This window comes from Tenrec ecaudatus, chromosome 1 (genome assembly GCF_050624435.1).
Source record: "Tenrec ecaudatus isolate mTenEca1 chromosome 1, mTenEca1.hap1, whole genome shotgun sequence".
Taxonomy (NCBI): Eukaryota; Metazoa; Chordata; class Mammalia; order Afrosoricida; family Tenrecidae; genus Tenrec; species Tenrec ecaudatus.
The window spans coordinates 156,825,199-156,837,621 of record NC_134530.1 but is presented as its reverse complement, the minus strand read 5'-3'; the positions used below and the strand labels follow the sequence as shown (position 1 = coordinate 156,837,621).

Here is a 12,423-nt window from a genome sequence, read left to right as displayed (position 1 = left end):
GAGCACCCTACACACTGCAGGTCGGGGAGAGGAAAGGGAGCACCCTACACACTGCAGGTCAGGGAGAGGAAAAGGGAGCACCCTGCACACTTCAGGTCAGGGAGAGCAGAGGGAGCACCCTACACACTGCAGGTCGGGGAGAGCAGAGGGAGCACCCTGCACACTGCAGGTCAGGGAGAGGAAAAGGGAGCACCCTGCACACTGCAGGTCGGGGAGAGCAAAGGGAGCACCCTACACACTGCAGGTCGGGGAGAGGAAAGGGAGCACCCTACACACTGCAGGTCGGGGAGAGCAAAGGGAGCACCCTGCACACTGCAGGTCAGGGAGAGCAAAGGGAGCACCCTGCACACTGCAGGTCAGGGAGAGCAAAGGGAGCACCCTGCACACTGCAGGTCGGGGAGAGCAAAGGGAGCACCCTGCACACTGCAGGTCAGGGAGAGCAAAGGGAGCACCCTGCACACTGCAGGTCAGGGAGAGCAAAGGGAGCACCCTACACACTGCAGGTCGGGGAGAGCAAAGGGAGCACCCTGCACACTGCAGGTCAGGGAGAGCAAAGGGAGCACCCTGCACACTGCAGGTCAGGGAGAGCAAAGGGAGCACCCTGCACACTGCAGGTCGGGGAGAGCAAAGGGAGCACCCTACACACTGCAGGTCGGGGAGAGCAAAGGGAGCACCCTACACACTGCAGGTCAGGGAGAGGAAAGGGAGCACCCTGCACACTGCAGGTCGGGGAGAGCAAAGGGAGCACCCTGCACACTGCAGGTCGGGGAGAGCAAAGGGAGCACCCTACACACTGCAGGTCAGGGAGAGCAAAGGGAGCACCCTACACACTGCAGGTCCGGGAGAGGAAAGGGAGCACCCTACACACTGCAGGTCAGGGAGAGGAAAAGGGAGCACCCTGCACACTGCAGGTCAGGGAGAGGAAAAGGGAGCACCCTGCACACTGCAGGTCGGGGAGAGCAAAGGGAGCACCCTACACACTGCAGGTCAGGGAGAGCAAAGGGAGCACCCTACACACTGCAGGTCGGGGAGAGCAAAGGGAGCACCCTACACACTGCAGGTCAGGGAGAGCAAAGGGAGCACCCTACACACTGCAGGTCGGGGAGAGCAAAGGGAGCACCCTACACACTGCAGGTCGGGGAGAGGAAAGGGAGCACTCTACACACTGCAGGTCGGGGAGAGGAAAAGGGAGCACCCTGCACACTGCAGGTCAGGGAGAGGAAAAGGGAGCACCCTGCACACTGCAGGTCAGGGAGAGGAAAAGGGAGCACCCTACACACTGCAGGTCAGGGAGAGCAAAGGGAGCACCCTGCACACTGCAGGTCAGGGAGAGCAAAGGGAGCACCCTACACACTGCAGGTCGGGGAGAGGAAAGGGAGCACCCTACACACTGCAGGTCAGGGAGAGGAAAAGGGAGCACCCTGCACACTTCAGGTCAGGGAGAGCAGAGGGAGCACCCTACACACTGCAGGTCGGGGAGAGCAGAGGGAGCACCCTGCACACTGCAGGTCAGGGAGAGGAAAAGGGAGCACCCTGCACACTGCAGGTCGGGGAGAGCAAAGGGAGCACCCTACACACTGCAGGTCGGGGAGAGGAAAGGGAGCACCCTACACACTGCAGGTCGGGGAGAGCAAAGGGAGCACCCTACACACTGCAGGTCAGGGAGAGCAAAGGGAGCACCCTGCACACTGCAGGTCGGGGAGAGCAAAGGGAGTACTGCTAGTGCGTGGCTGCCAGCAGGGCAGTTCAACCCTCCCCGTCTCTTCATGGGAGAAAGACGAGGCTGGCTGTTTTCAAAAAGAGTCACAGCCTTAGAAGCCTACAGGGGTAGTTCTACTCTGACCTTCAGGGTCACTATGAGTTGGAACTGACTTGGTCATAGTGGACTTGGGTCTTTAGAAAAGGTAGCCTGAGAACCAACCAGCCCAAACCAGTTTAACAATACAACTCAAGGAATACTATACTCATGAATCCATTTTGAAGAATTTTCTTTAAGAACAGCAAATGCTAATGTCTCCCATACAGGAAAACAAACGAAAAAAGAGACCAGTAATTGTACTAGACTTCTCAATAAAATGTCAAAATCTAAACTACAGTGGAGCTAGATCTTCGAAATTCTACGTTAAAATGACCTTAAATCCAGAATTCCTTCCCTGAGCAGATTATCAGACAAGTGTAAGAGTTGAGTAAAGGCATTTTCAGACAATCAAAAACACTGAAAATTCCTCTTATGCAGGTGGGTGTTTTTTTTTAAGGAAGTTAGTGGAGTGTGTACCAAAAGGCAGCATCATGATCGACGAAGAAACGTTGAAGTTGTCAAGGGTTTCGTCTTGCTTGGATCCACTATCAATACTCACGGAAGCACCAATCAAGAGATCAAAAGATGTGTTGCAGTAGGTCAATATGCTGCACAAGGCCTCTTTAGTGTACTGAAAAGCAAGGACGTTACTTTATGGACTAAGAAGTGCCTGATCCAAGCCACGGTGTTTTCAATTGCCTCATATGCATGTGAAAGTTGGACATCAACTAAGGAAGACTGAAGAAGATGCATCTGAATTGTGGTGCTGGAGAAGAACACTGAAGGATCATGGACTGCCCAAAGAACAAACAAGTCTGTCTTGTAGGAAGTACAGCCACAATGCCCCCGGGAGGCAAGGATGGCAAGACTTCGTCTTACATACTTTGGACATGTGGTCAGCAGAGACCAGTCCCTGGGCAGGGCATCATGCTTAGTAGAGTGGAGGGGCAGTAGAAAAGAGGAAGGTCCCGAGAGAGATGGACTGGCACAGTGGCCGCAGCAAGGGCCTCAAGCACGAGCACAATGGTGAGGACAGTGCAGGGCCAGCTGGCGCTTCGTTCTGTTGCGCATCGGGTCACTGAGTCGATAACGACAGCGGAGCATGTGCTCCAGGAAGGCGGGAGCAACACAACAAGACACCCCCTGCCAACCCTGAAAGCAGAGCCAGAGAGGAGAAACCCAAGTCCCAAAACAATACCTGTGGTAGGCAAATCGGTTCAGAAAGGGTTCTGGGGAGTGGGGGTGGATTTCCAGAAAACTGCAATTGATAACTTGACCATAATAAAAAATCTTATTATTAGGCACGTGACAGCGGTCAGAGCCCTTGGAGATGACTGAGTTCATGAAAGCCATTGCTTCACTGACTATGATGTGCAGGTCACACTGACGTACACACTGACTTGCACCTAACAAAGGGTGCGGCACAGTCACACAACTGCATGTGCCGGATAATGTGGGAGAGCTGGTACTCATCTGCCACGGCAGGAGGTCACTGATAACCTGAAGCAATCAATCGAAAACGTTAATCGTGCAAATAAACAGGCAAGTAAGAGAGCAAAGGAGCAGAAGACCTGAGGGCGGGCTGAGGGCAGGGCCACCGGGCAGCAGGACTGGGGAGGGGTGGAGATGGGCGCTGGACAGAGGAATGCCATGTTTCACTAGTTGTTTTAGTACCATTGTCATCCGATACTACGTGTATATATCACTTGACTGAACAGTTAGAATGAATGAAACTAGAACCTCATGTGACGGAAGGCCAACAGAACTACTTGCAAAGCACACGATGAGGGGCACACAGCAAGCGCACACTCAGCGTCAGCCGTTATTTAAAGAAGGAATCGCTGCTGCTCAGAAAGGCAGCAACTGTGTGCAGAGCCCCAGCAGGTGGAGGGGCGCGTTCACTGATCCAGTGGAGATGCTTGCAGCCCAGGGAAAGGCGCATGTAAAACCCGACACTGGCAGTGGCACTTGCGTGAAGATTTTAGTGAACCCACGAGTCTCAGAGTTCAGCCGCTGGAGAATGGCCAGGCGAGTTTCCAGTGAGTCGGGGAGAATTCTCAGACCGGGCAAGTCTTTAGCAGTGAGCACAGTGCGCACAGAAGAACAGGCCTGGGTCGATAAAGGGGTCCCATGGAGCGGAATCGGGGACTTGCCCCGGGGACTCATCCCACCCACGATCTCGCCTGGGCGTGGTGCCGTGTGCTTGACTCTCATCCCCAACTCACTCCCTTCCTCTTGCTCTTTGTTTCCTCCTTCTGCTGCAGGCGCCGCGTCACAGACCCACTCTCCGTCTTTCGTTTCTCCCAGGATGGACTCCAGGTCGAGCTCATCCAAGGTGCTCCCCTCGGAGGACAGCAGCTTATCCAGACCGAATTTGAGAATCTCACTCAGCTTGGACAAAACAAAGAAGTCCGGTTAGGAAACAGCAGGGCAGGGCAGGGGATGGCTAAGTGGCTCCAGGACCCCAGGCAGAGTCTTTCCCGGGAGACAGCCTTCTCTCTCCAGACCACAGATGGGCGGTACCAGCCAGGGCAGTTTAACAGCTGGATGATAGGTACACAGAGAGGTGCCAAAGGATCATCAGAACTGCTGAGTTTGGCAATGCCTCATGGCCAAAAGAAATGTACAAACTCCTTTTTTTTTCCCACCTTGGACAGACCACTCATTTCCTGAGTTTTCTTCTTGTTGTAATAATACCTGATTGTGCTTTTGGTGAAGGTGTGCCCCGCAGGCTAGGCTTCCATTCACTGTCTCTACTCCCCTGGTTCAGGGATGTGGGCCTCATGCTTCCCACTGCGTGGACAGCCTCGTGATTTCCGTCCTAGTTGTGGGGCTTCCATGAATGGCATTCCATTCCCCACCCCGTGACCTCCTTACCCTTGATCCTGTTTTTTTCTGCCACACCCCTCACTGGCTCTAGCTCACCAGCACTCCCAGCAGCCACACAAAAAGTTGGGAGACCACCCTGTGAGCTGCCGTCTCACCAACCTTCTTGGAAAGAGGATGCTACACTAGGTATGTATTTGTTTTCTCTATCACCCACTAACTTCTTCGCTGTCTCAGACCATCCAGACGGGCACAGATAAGTCAGACACCGCAGTCAGACACAATCATCTGTGAACCAGGGGCTAAGACATCTGACAGATCCTTTCAAGTGGTCTACTTCCCACACTACCTGGCCCCATGCCTGGAAGCTATGCCCGCAGGACTCACTTTGATGTGCAGGGCACTCCTGAAGAAGCCCCGAGCTTCTCCTTCCCTGGGAGAATGCCCTGGCATCTCGCTGACAATCCCTTCTCCTCCAGCACCCAGAACCCACACGGGCCAAAGCCCCGCATGTGCCTTCGCCACAGGCAGTGAGGCCGCACCCCTCTCGGCATCCTCGGGCGCGGTGAAGGTCAGCTGGCCCAACATGTAACCAGGAGACAACCAGGACGCCTGTGGCTTCATATTTTTAACCCAATAACACGTTTCTCTGCCTGTTTAACACTGCATGATTTTTCCTCCCAAGTGCCTATTTTGAGTAGTTATTTTATCAAATTTAGTTCTGCAAATGACACTGTTACGTTAACATTAGTTTTATTCAGACTGAACACTCTGTTGACTAAAAGCTACATTATCCTCATCTTCCTAAAATTCTGCCTTTTCCCATTTTCCTGAGTTCTAGGGCTAATTTTGTAATGTGTGCTTCTTTCACGATACAATTCACACAGCTCCATCAGGCGAGGGAACCTCTTTTTTCCATGTGTATGCCTCTAGTGTCTGAGACTTGGTGACAGACGGTCTGAACTATCCAAAAATGGACACGGAAATACATTCACAAGGAGCGGATAAGTTCGCTGTGACTTCAGGCGTTCAAATGAAAGCCAGTGGGTGGAGCCACTGGATGGAGCCCTGTGATGTTCTAACACCCGACACCGCCCTTTCTGCTCCGGACGTCTAAGGCAGGGGTTCTCAAACTTTTTAAACAGGGAACCAGTTCACTGTCCCTCAGACCCGTTGGAGGGCCGGAGTTTAAAAAAAAAAAACTATGAACAAATTCCTATGCACATTGCACATATCTTATTTTGAAGTAAAAAACAAAACGAGGCAAAAATACCCGGCAGGCCGGATAAATGTCCTCGGCAGGCCGCATGTGGCCCACGGGCCATAGTTTGAGGACCCCTGGTCTAAGGCTTTATTCTGTCCACTCTTCTACAACGTCTCACACACTGCCTGGGGCTATAATAATTTGCATAAAAATAATCTATTTTTGTTCATTTTTCTCTTAGAAGATCCTTAAAAGGAGGTTGTATCCTATTTTATTTTGGGATTCCCAAGAGTTCCTTCTAAAGTGGTCGGCATCTATGTAAAAGTTGTCCAATAACTATCTTGCACAAATAGAGTGAAATGGGTAAGCGTGTTTGGTTTACATATATGAAAACCAAGCTGGTCCAAGATCACAGGTGAGTGACAGAACTGAGCCCAAACCTGATTGTATAGCTTATGCTAAGTAATAGCAACCTATGCCTTAGAGCTAGAAATGAGCTAGTAACCGTTCACCTAGGCAGGCTCTACCTGTCGTGTTGTGTAAGCTTTCTACCCTTGCTCTGAGGCCATGAAAAATATCAACATTATCTAACTTGCTAGGCAACTCTGTTCTTGAATTTCCATACATCTTCCATTTTGTTTTTAAATCTAAAAAAAAAAAATTGGAGGTCATGATGTCCAGTAAGGGCTTATAGATAGGATCTGAAAGGCTGTAAGCAGTCGGCCTCCTCAACTCTAAGAACCCACGGTGCCTCACCCACACTGACAAGGTAAGCATCATTGGAGTGGTACATGCTGATCTCTAGCTCCACCTCTGACTTTTGAGGGCAAATTGCTAACACTTCTCACTTGACTTTCAGTCAAGAGTCTAGAATTTGCTAAGGAAACCTTGCTTTGTGTGGTATCTGAAGTATTTCTCATCTCTCACCAGGATGCTTGGAAGAGTCTAGAATCCTAGTGTTAGGAAGAACATCACAGGTCCTTTACACATCCGTGTATCTGATGGCTCAACCCACTGCATAGCTCGCCTTCGTCTGAGCACCTCAAGTAACAGTGGTGGACTTTAACACCTCACTGTGAATGCTATTTCGGTCCCCATGCTGATAGCTCAGACTGTTTTTCAACAAGTATGAGACATTATAGACATATAAATGGGAAAAAGATAAGGGCTCTCACCTGTTTGGAGCTTACAGGTATCACGGAAGAAGCACAAATTAACAAAAAGTCCACAAATACACAATTACAGATGCACTGAGTGCTATACAAGGATGCATGGCAAAAAAGGGGGTGAGAGGGGTGTCACGGAGAGTGCCCTTGAAGACTGGCTATCAGTGACCTAAAAGATGGTATCACAGGAGTTAGCTACATGAAGACTAGTTACATGAAGAATATTCTAGGCAGAAGGACAATATCTGCAGAGACCCTGAAGCAGAAAGAAGTTGGCTCCTTGTTGGTAGCTGTGGAGTCAGATCTGACTTACAGCGCCCCCATGGGTGTGAGGCAGAACTGCTCCATGGGCGTTTCAAGGCTGTGACCTTTCAAACACACATAGTCAAGGTCTGTCTTCCAGGGTGTCTCCGGCTGGGTTCTAACTGCCAGCCTACCAGCTATCATCCAATGCTTAACCTACTTGCTCCACCCAGAGACTCCATACTTGGCTCCTCGGAGGATCTGAAAGACGGCCCAGACAAGGCAGAACAGGAGATGTGATGAACCTGCAGATGGAGAGTGGGGCCAAGCTGCTCAGTGACTGGTAGGTGGGGTGGGGTGGAACGAAATTTATTAATATGGCTCTTCTACTCAAGTCGCTGTAACTCCCATCAAATGACTGGGAGGAAGTGTGCACACTGGGTGTGTGCAGCCCTGACAGAGGTCTGGTCAGTTCCCATTACCATCCCCGTGGATACAGGATGGGGAAGGGAGAAACCCCGAGGACCTTGGAAGAGCATGTCCAAGAGCTCTGTCTGAAGTGCAGAGGTCCCTGAGACCAGATGCACCAGAGCCCATGGCAGAGACTCAGAGGGGCAGCTCCAGGAATAAGGGGTACCTTTTCTTTATCTGGCCGGAGACTATGGAACTATGGGACAGAGGGACAGGCAAGGAGGCTTCCTGGCCCATGGAGACAAAGACCATGTGACTGAAATGCTGAGAAGAGAACTAGAGGGAGACTTGGCTCCTGGCTGAGGAGACGGATGACTGTACCCTTGCTGTTCTCGGATCCTGCGTTGTGGTAACCTATTAACTTCCCTAATAGACCCTTAATGGTGAGTACCATCTGTGAGTTGCGTGTGGCCACGGCAGTAATGATCAAACCCAGCACAGGTGCAGGGTGGTGTGGGAGGGACCCACTGGCTTGTGTGACCCCTGCCTTTTGGCCTCGGGGAGGGCAGAGGAGGTCAGATGTGGCCCTTAGGCATTCATTGCAGTAGGCAATAGCAGGCATGGGAATTAGCCTCTGAAGTGCACAGGAAGTCCCTGAACAGTCCCAAGGAGAGGCGCGAACAAGCTGACTGCTTTTGAAGGCTAGTTTAGTCACTATGTGGAAGACAGGCTGGAGAAGGTAAGAATGACACAATGGAGACTACCTCTGATACTACTGCATATGAAAGAACATCTGTCAAACAGTGGTTAGGTGCCAGCCACGGCCCCACCATAAGATAAGCATTACAGCCATCTAATCTTCAAAAATAGCCTATGAGGTTCCATACAACCCACTGCAGGAATCATGGAGAGAAATGATCTAGGGACATGGCGGCAGTCCAGAGATGAAACAAAAGAGCTGGAATACACTCGGAGACTTCACGACTTCCATGGGAGATGGAATTAAAAGCTAATTGGAAGATTTCCACAAACTTCTCTTAAAACAGGGGCTCTAATTTTAATCCAAGGGCTTCTACTGCACAACTCTAAATCTTCTTCCACAAGAGAATGCTCTTCAAAATCTTCCACATGACCTTGTCTCCCACCCAGTGTTCCCTGCTTCAAGTGAATTAATTGACAAGTTCTTCCAACTATTTCTCATATAGAAGTATGACAGACTACCTCTCATATCTGAGCTCCTGATGGAAAAGATTGCTCAACTTAGATGGCTCCTCTCCCCTGAATGTGAAATGAGTAAAGCACACACTTATCAAAGGCTTCGGGGTAAGAGGGGAGGGCATTAAGCACTCCTGACTCCACCACGCTCTTCGTCTTACCTCACTCTCCTAATAGCCTTCTGCGGTAACTAGTGGTAACCTCATTCTTAGAAATGGAAACAGGGTTACGAGGTTCTGAGAGGTTAAGATACCCGCTCAAGGCCACATAGCCAAAAAGTCATAAGTGAATGCAAGTGAGGTAGATGCATGCTACTCTATAGTCTGGTGCCTTTCTGTGCCGCATTCACTTGTAAGTCCCAGACACTACGGCACATTGGAGTTTGGCCAGGGAACAAATATGCAGTTGGAAAAGCAGGTGGTTAACACCACCTCGTTCCATGTACATTCTCAGCCAGAGAGAGCATGGACTACAAGTCCCACCACGTCCTCATGTGGAGAACAGCACGTCCTACCTGGAGGCCAGCATTGGCCACCGGTCTCTGGGCGCCCAGCGTCAAATGGCCTCCTTCTGTGATCATGTTGGTGAGCTGCAGTTTGGAAGCTGCTTTCCGGCAGACTATTTCCTCCACAGTGTCTCGGGCAACCAGCCGGATGACTTTAACAGACCTGGGCAGGAGTCAGAGGAGGGCAGTGAGAGTCCACAGAGCGAGGGGAAAACAAGACCAAAAAAAGGTAAAGTCCCTGAGAAGGAAACAGAACCAAAATGCCCTCTCAGGGTACAATGAGGGAGACTAGAGATCTGGCCTGAAATTTTCTCTGAATATCCCCAGAGAACCAGGGAAGGAATAACAAGGCGTGGGGGAAGTCAGGCTCCTCATCTGTGGCTGAGGAAAACCTCTGGACATCACTCAGTCACCCTCAGGTCAAGGGGTACTGCCTGCATTGTGAACGCCATACCTCCTAACCGCATTGTTTCAGAAGGATGAGCGAAACAACTGCTAATCCTGCCACAGTTCAATTCTGCAATTTGTAACAAGGAAGGCTGGATTGACAAGTCATGTTCCTGAAATGAATATAACTAGAGGGGAAAAAGTGGTTCCCACCCAACTAAGAGTCCAAAAGCAAGGGAGACAGGCGGAAGGGAGAAGAGTTTCTCAACTCCAACCTGGGAATGGCCACCAACATGACATTCGGCCCCCCTTCCCCAACTCAGAACCGCAGACAAGCAAGCCCAGGAAGCAGAGAAGCGCCAACGTGAAAATCTCTCACTTATTCTGGCCAATCCGGTGAGCCCTGGCAGCTGCTTGCAAGTCATTCTGAGGATTAAAATCGCTGTCAACAAAAATAACAGTATCTGCTCCAGTTAAATTCATGCCAACTCCACCTGAAAGCAATGCAAAAAGGAAGTGATCAGTAGCACGCGGCACTAGGAAGTAGAAAATCAAGAGAAAGGTTAGGCAGGACCTTTAGCAAACTGAAAGCAACCAAAGCAACCGGCCTCATCCTTCAGCCAGACACCCTCTCAACCAACCCCAGTTCATATTGATGTCTGAGCTGAGAAGTTTGAATTCCAGTGAAAACAGGATGAGGGCAGCTGGGGTGAGCGAGCCAAAGCGGGTACTTCAGTTGTGCTGGAAAGCTCTTTCAAATCTCTTTCATTTAAAAACCTTGATTTGATTTCACATAGACTAGTCTGCAGAAGAGGGCCAAGTGCTTTCAGAGTACAGCTCTAGCTCAAGCCTGGTCTGCTATGGGTGCTGCTGGGACGAGCTTACAATGCTAGTGTCTAGGTGTCTAGTGAAAACCTAAGCGGTGAGATCTTCAGTACAAATTAATGAGGCTCCATGCCTTCAAAAAGAGTCCAACTTACAGGGAGAGCAGAACGGCAAAGCTATAAATCTTTACAGAAGCAGACAGCTTCACCTTTCTCTGAGGAGTGAGTGGCTGGTGGCTCTGAACAACTGACCTATCAGTTAGCAGCCAAGCCCTTACCCACGGTGGTACCAGGGCTCCTTTTACTGAAGGGGAGCATGGGATGGGGATAAGTAAGAAGACACTGCTGCTCGTGTCCTAGCTCCTGCACATCTGAGCTGATTGCAAACAAAACCTGTAAACATGCCATCAGTGATGGCCACACACAATTGCTCTCACTTGTCTGGGCCTTACTAGAATGCCTTAAAAAAATAGAACCTTAAAGGCTACTTTTTGTGACACGGGAAGAAATTTTTGTTTTTGTCAGGACTAAGCTCAAATTTTTAACGAAACTCAAGCAGAAATCTTTCCAAATCATTGAAGTTTTGCAACAAGTTGAGGGGAATGCTGCTCCTTCTAAAACAACTTTTTAGATGGATCATGCGTCCTTATTAAGGAAGGTCAGGGAGACTTCAGAGATGAACTCAAGGCAGAGGTCAGCTAGGAGGTTATGGTGATGGTTTGGGGGAACTCCAAAAAAGTAGTCTTCAAAGATTCTCCTGAAGCACATAGGTCACCATGGGGCTAATGATGGAGCTTAAAAAAAACCCTGCAAACTGCACTGGCGAGAAAGGGGCAGGAAAGCTGTGCCAAGAATTTTTGTTTGCCATTACGACAATGCAGCTGCTCATTCTCTAAGAACAACAAGGGTTGTCCTACACAACTTTTGCTGGGAAACCTTACCCCATCCACCCCCCAACCCTGACCTTGTACCTGAAGACTTGTTTTTGTTCCCCAACTGAGAAGACTTTAAATAAGCACGATGTGAGCCCTCCCATTGTGATGTGGTTGCAGTCGACGAGCACAGACGTCTTCGGGGACGGGTGTGATAGAAACTGTATCTCCACAAGTGTGCAGACCAAGAGGGAGGATCGGTAGAGAAGCAACAGCTTCTCGGTTTCATCTTTTTGTTTTTCACAAGGGGTACTGTGAGCTTTTGACTGCCCATCCTATTCCCCTCCTCAGCAGGGTGGGGACTCCGCCTCCGACTGGGGAGAACGAGTGAGTCCCTGCTGCACACTGCTGTATTTGTCTCCATGTTAACAGAGACAGTGGTGAGACGGAAGGACTCCAGTGGAACAGCTTTCTGCTCTTTTTCAGTCCTGCAGGGAAAGGACTGAGGCAGCTCCTCGGGCTGCAGGAATTAATTAAGAAAATGTTATAGGCAAATTACAGCCTGCTCTTTGCTTAATGCGGAAACACGCATGGAGTGAATGCCCTCACCAGGGTCGTCAAAGTTCACTGCTGTGACAAGCCAACTGCAAGGGAGGGTGGGGGCCAAGACCTTCAGGATGGACACACCTCTGAGAAAGCCTGTGGTGAGCCCCGGTGGCACAGTGGGTATGTGGCGGGCTGCTAGTCACGGGGCAGCAGTTGCAAACACCCGGTGCTCTGCAGACGAGGCTCCCTACTCCCATAAAAAGTTCCTCTTGGAAACCCTGTAGCGTCAACGGCAGGGAGAGGCACTGGCTGACTGTAAGCGAGATCTCCAGGCATGAGCATTCTCTCATTAAAACCCATACAAAGAATTACGTGTTGGGCTGCGAACCACAATTTCCGTTCAAATCCACTGAATCCATGAGCCGC

General features: G+C 50.3%; 1 protein-coding gene across 1 annotated transcript in view; it reads right to left on the bottom strand.

Annotated features, from left to right (window-relative positions):
- Window positions 1–12,423, bottom strand: part of CHD1L (chromodomain helicase DNA binding protein 1 like) — a 61,266-nt gene that overhangs the window by 21,867 nt on the left and 26,976 nt on the right. Inside the window, exons 13-15 of the mRNA XM_075560436.1 lie at window positions 10,135–10,249; window positions 9,378–9,531; window positions 4,024–4,189 (exon numbers count right to left, since the gene is read on the bottom strand). Of these exons, the coding sequence (XP_075416551.1) occupies window positions 4,024–4,189; window positions 9,378–9,531; window positions 10,135–10,249 (435 nt within the window). The remainder of the gene's footprint in view (window positions 1–4,023; window positions 4,190–9,377; window positions 9,532–10,134; window positions 10,250–12,423) is intronic.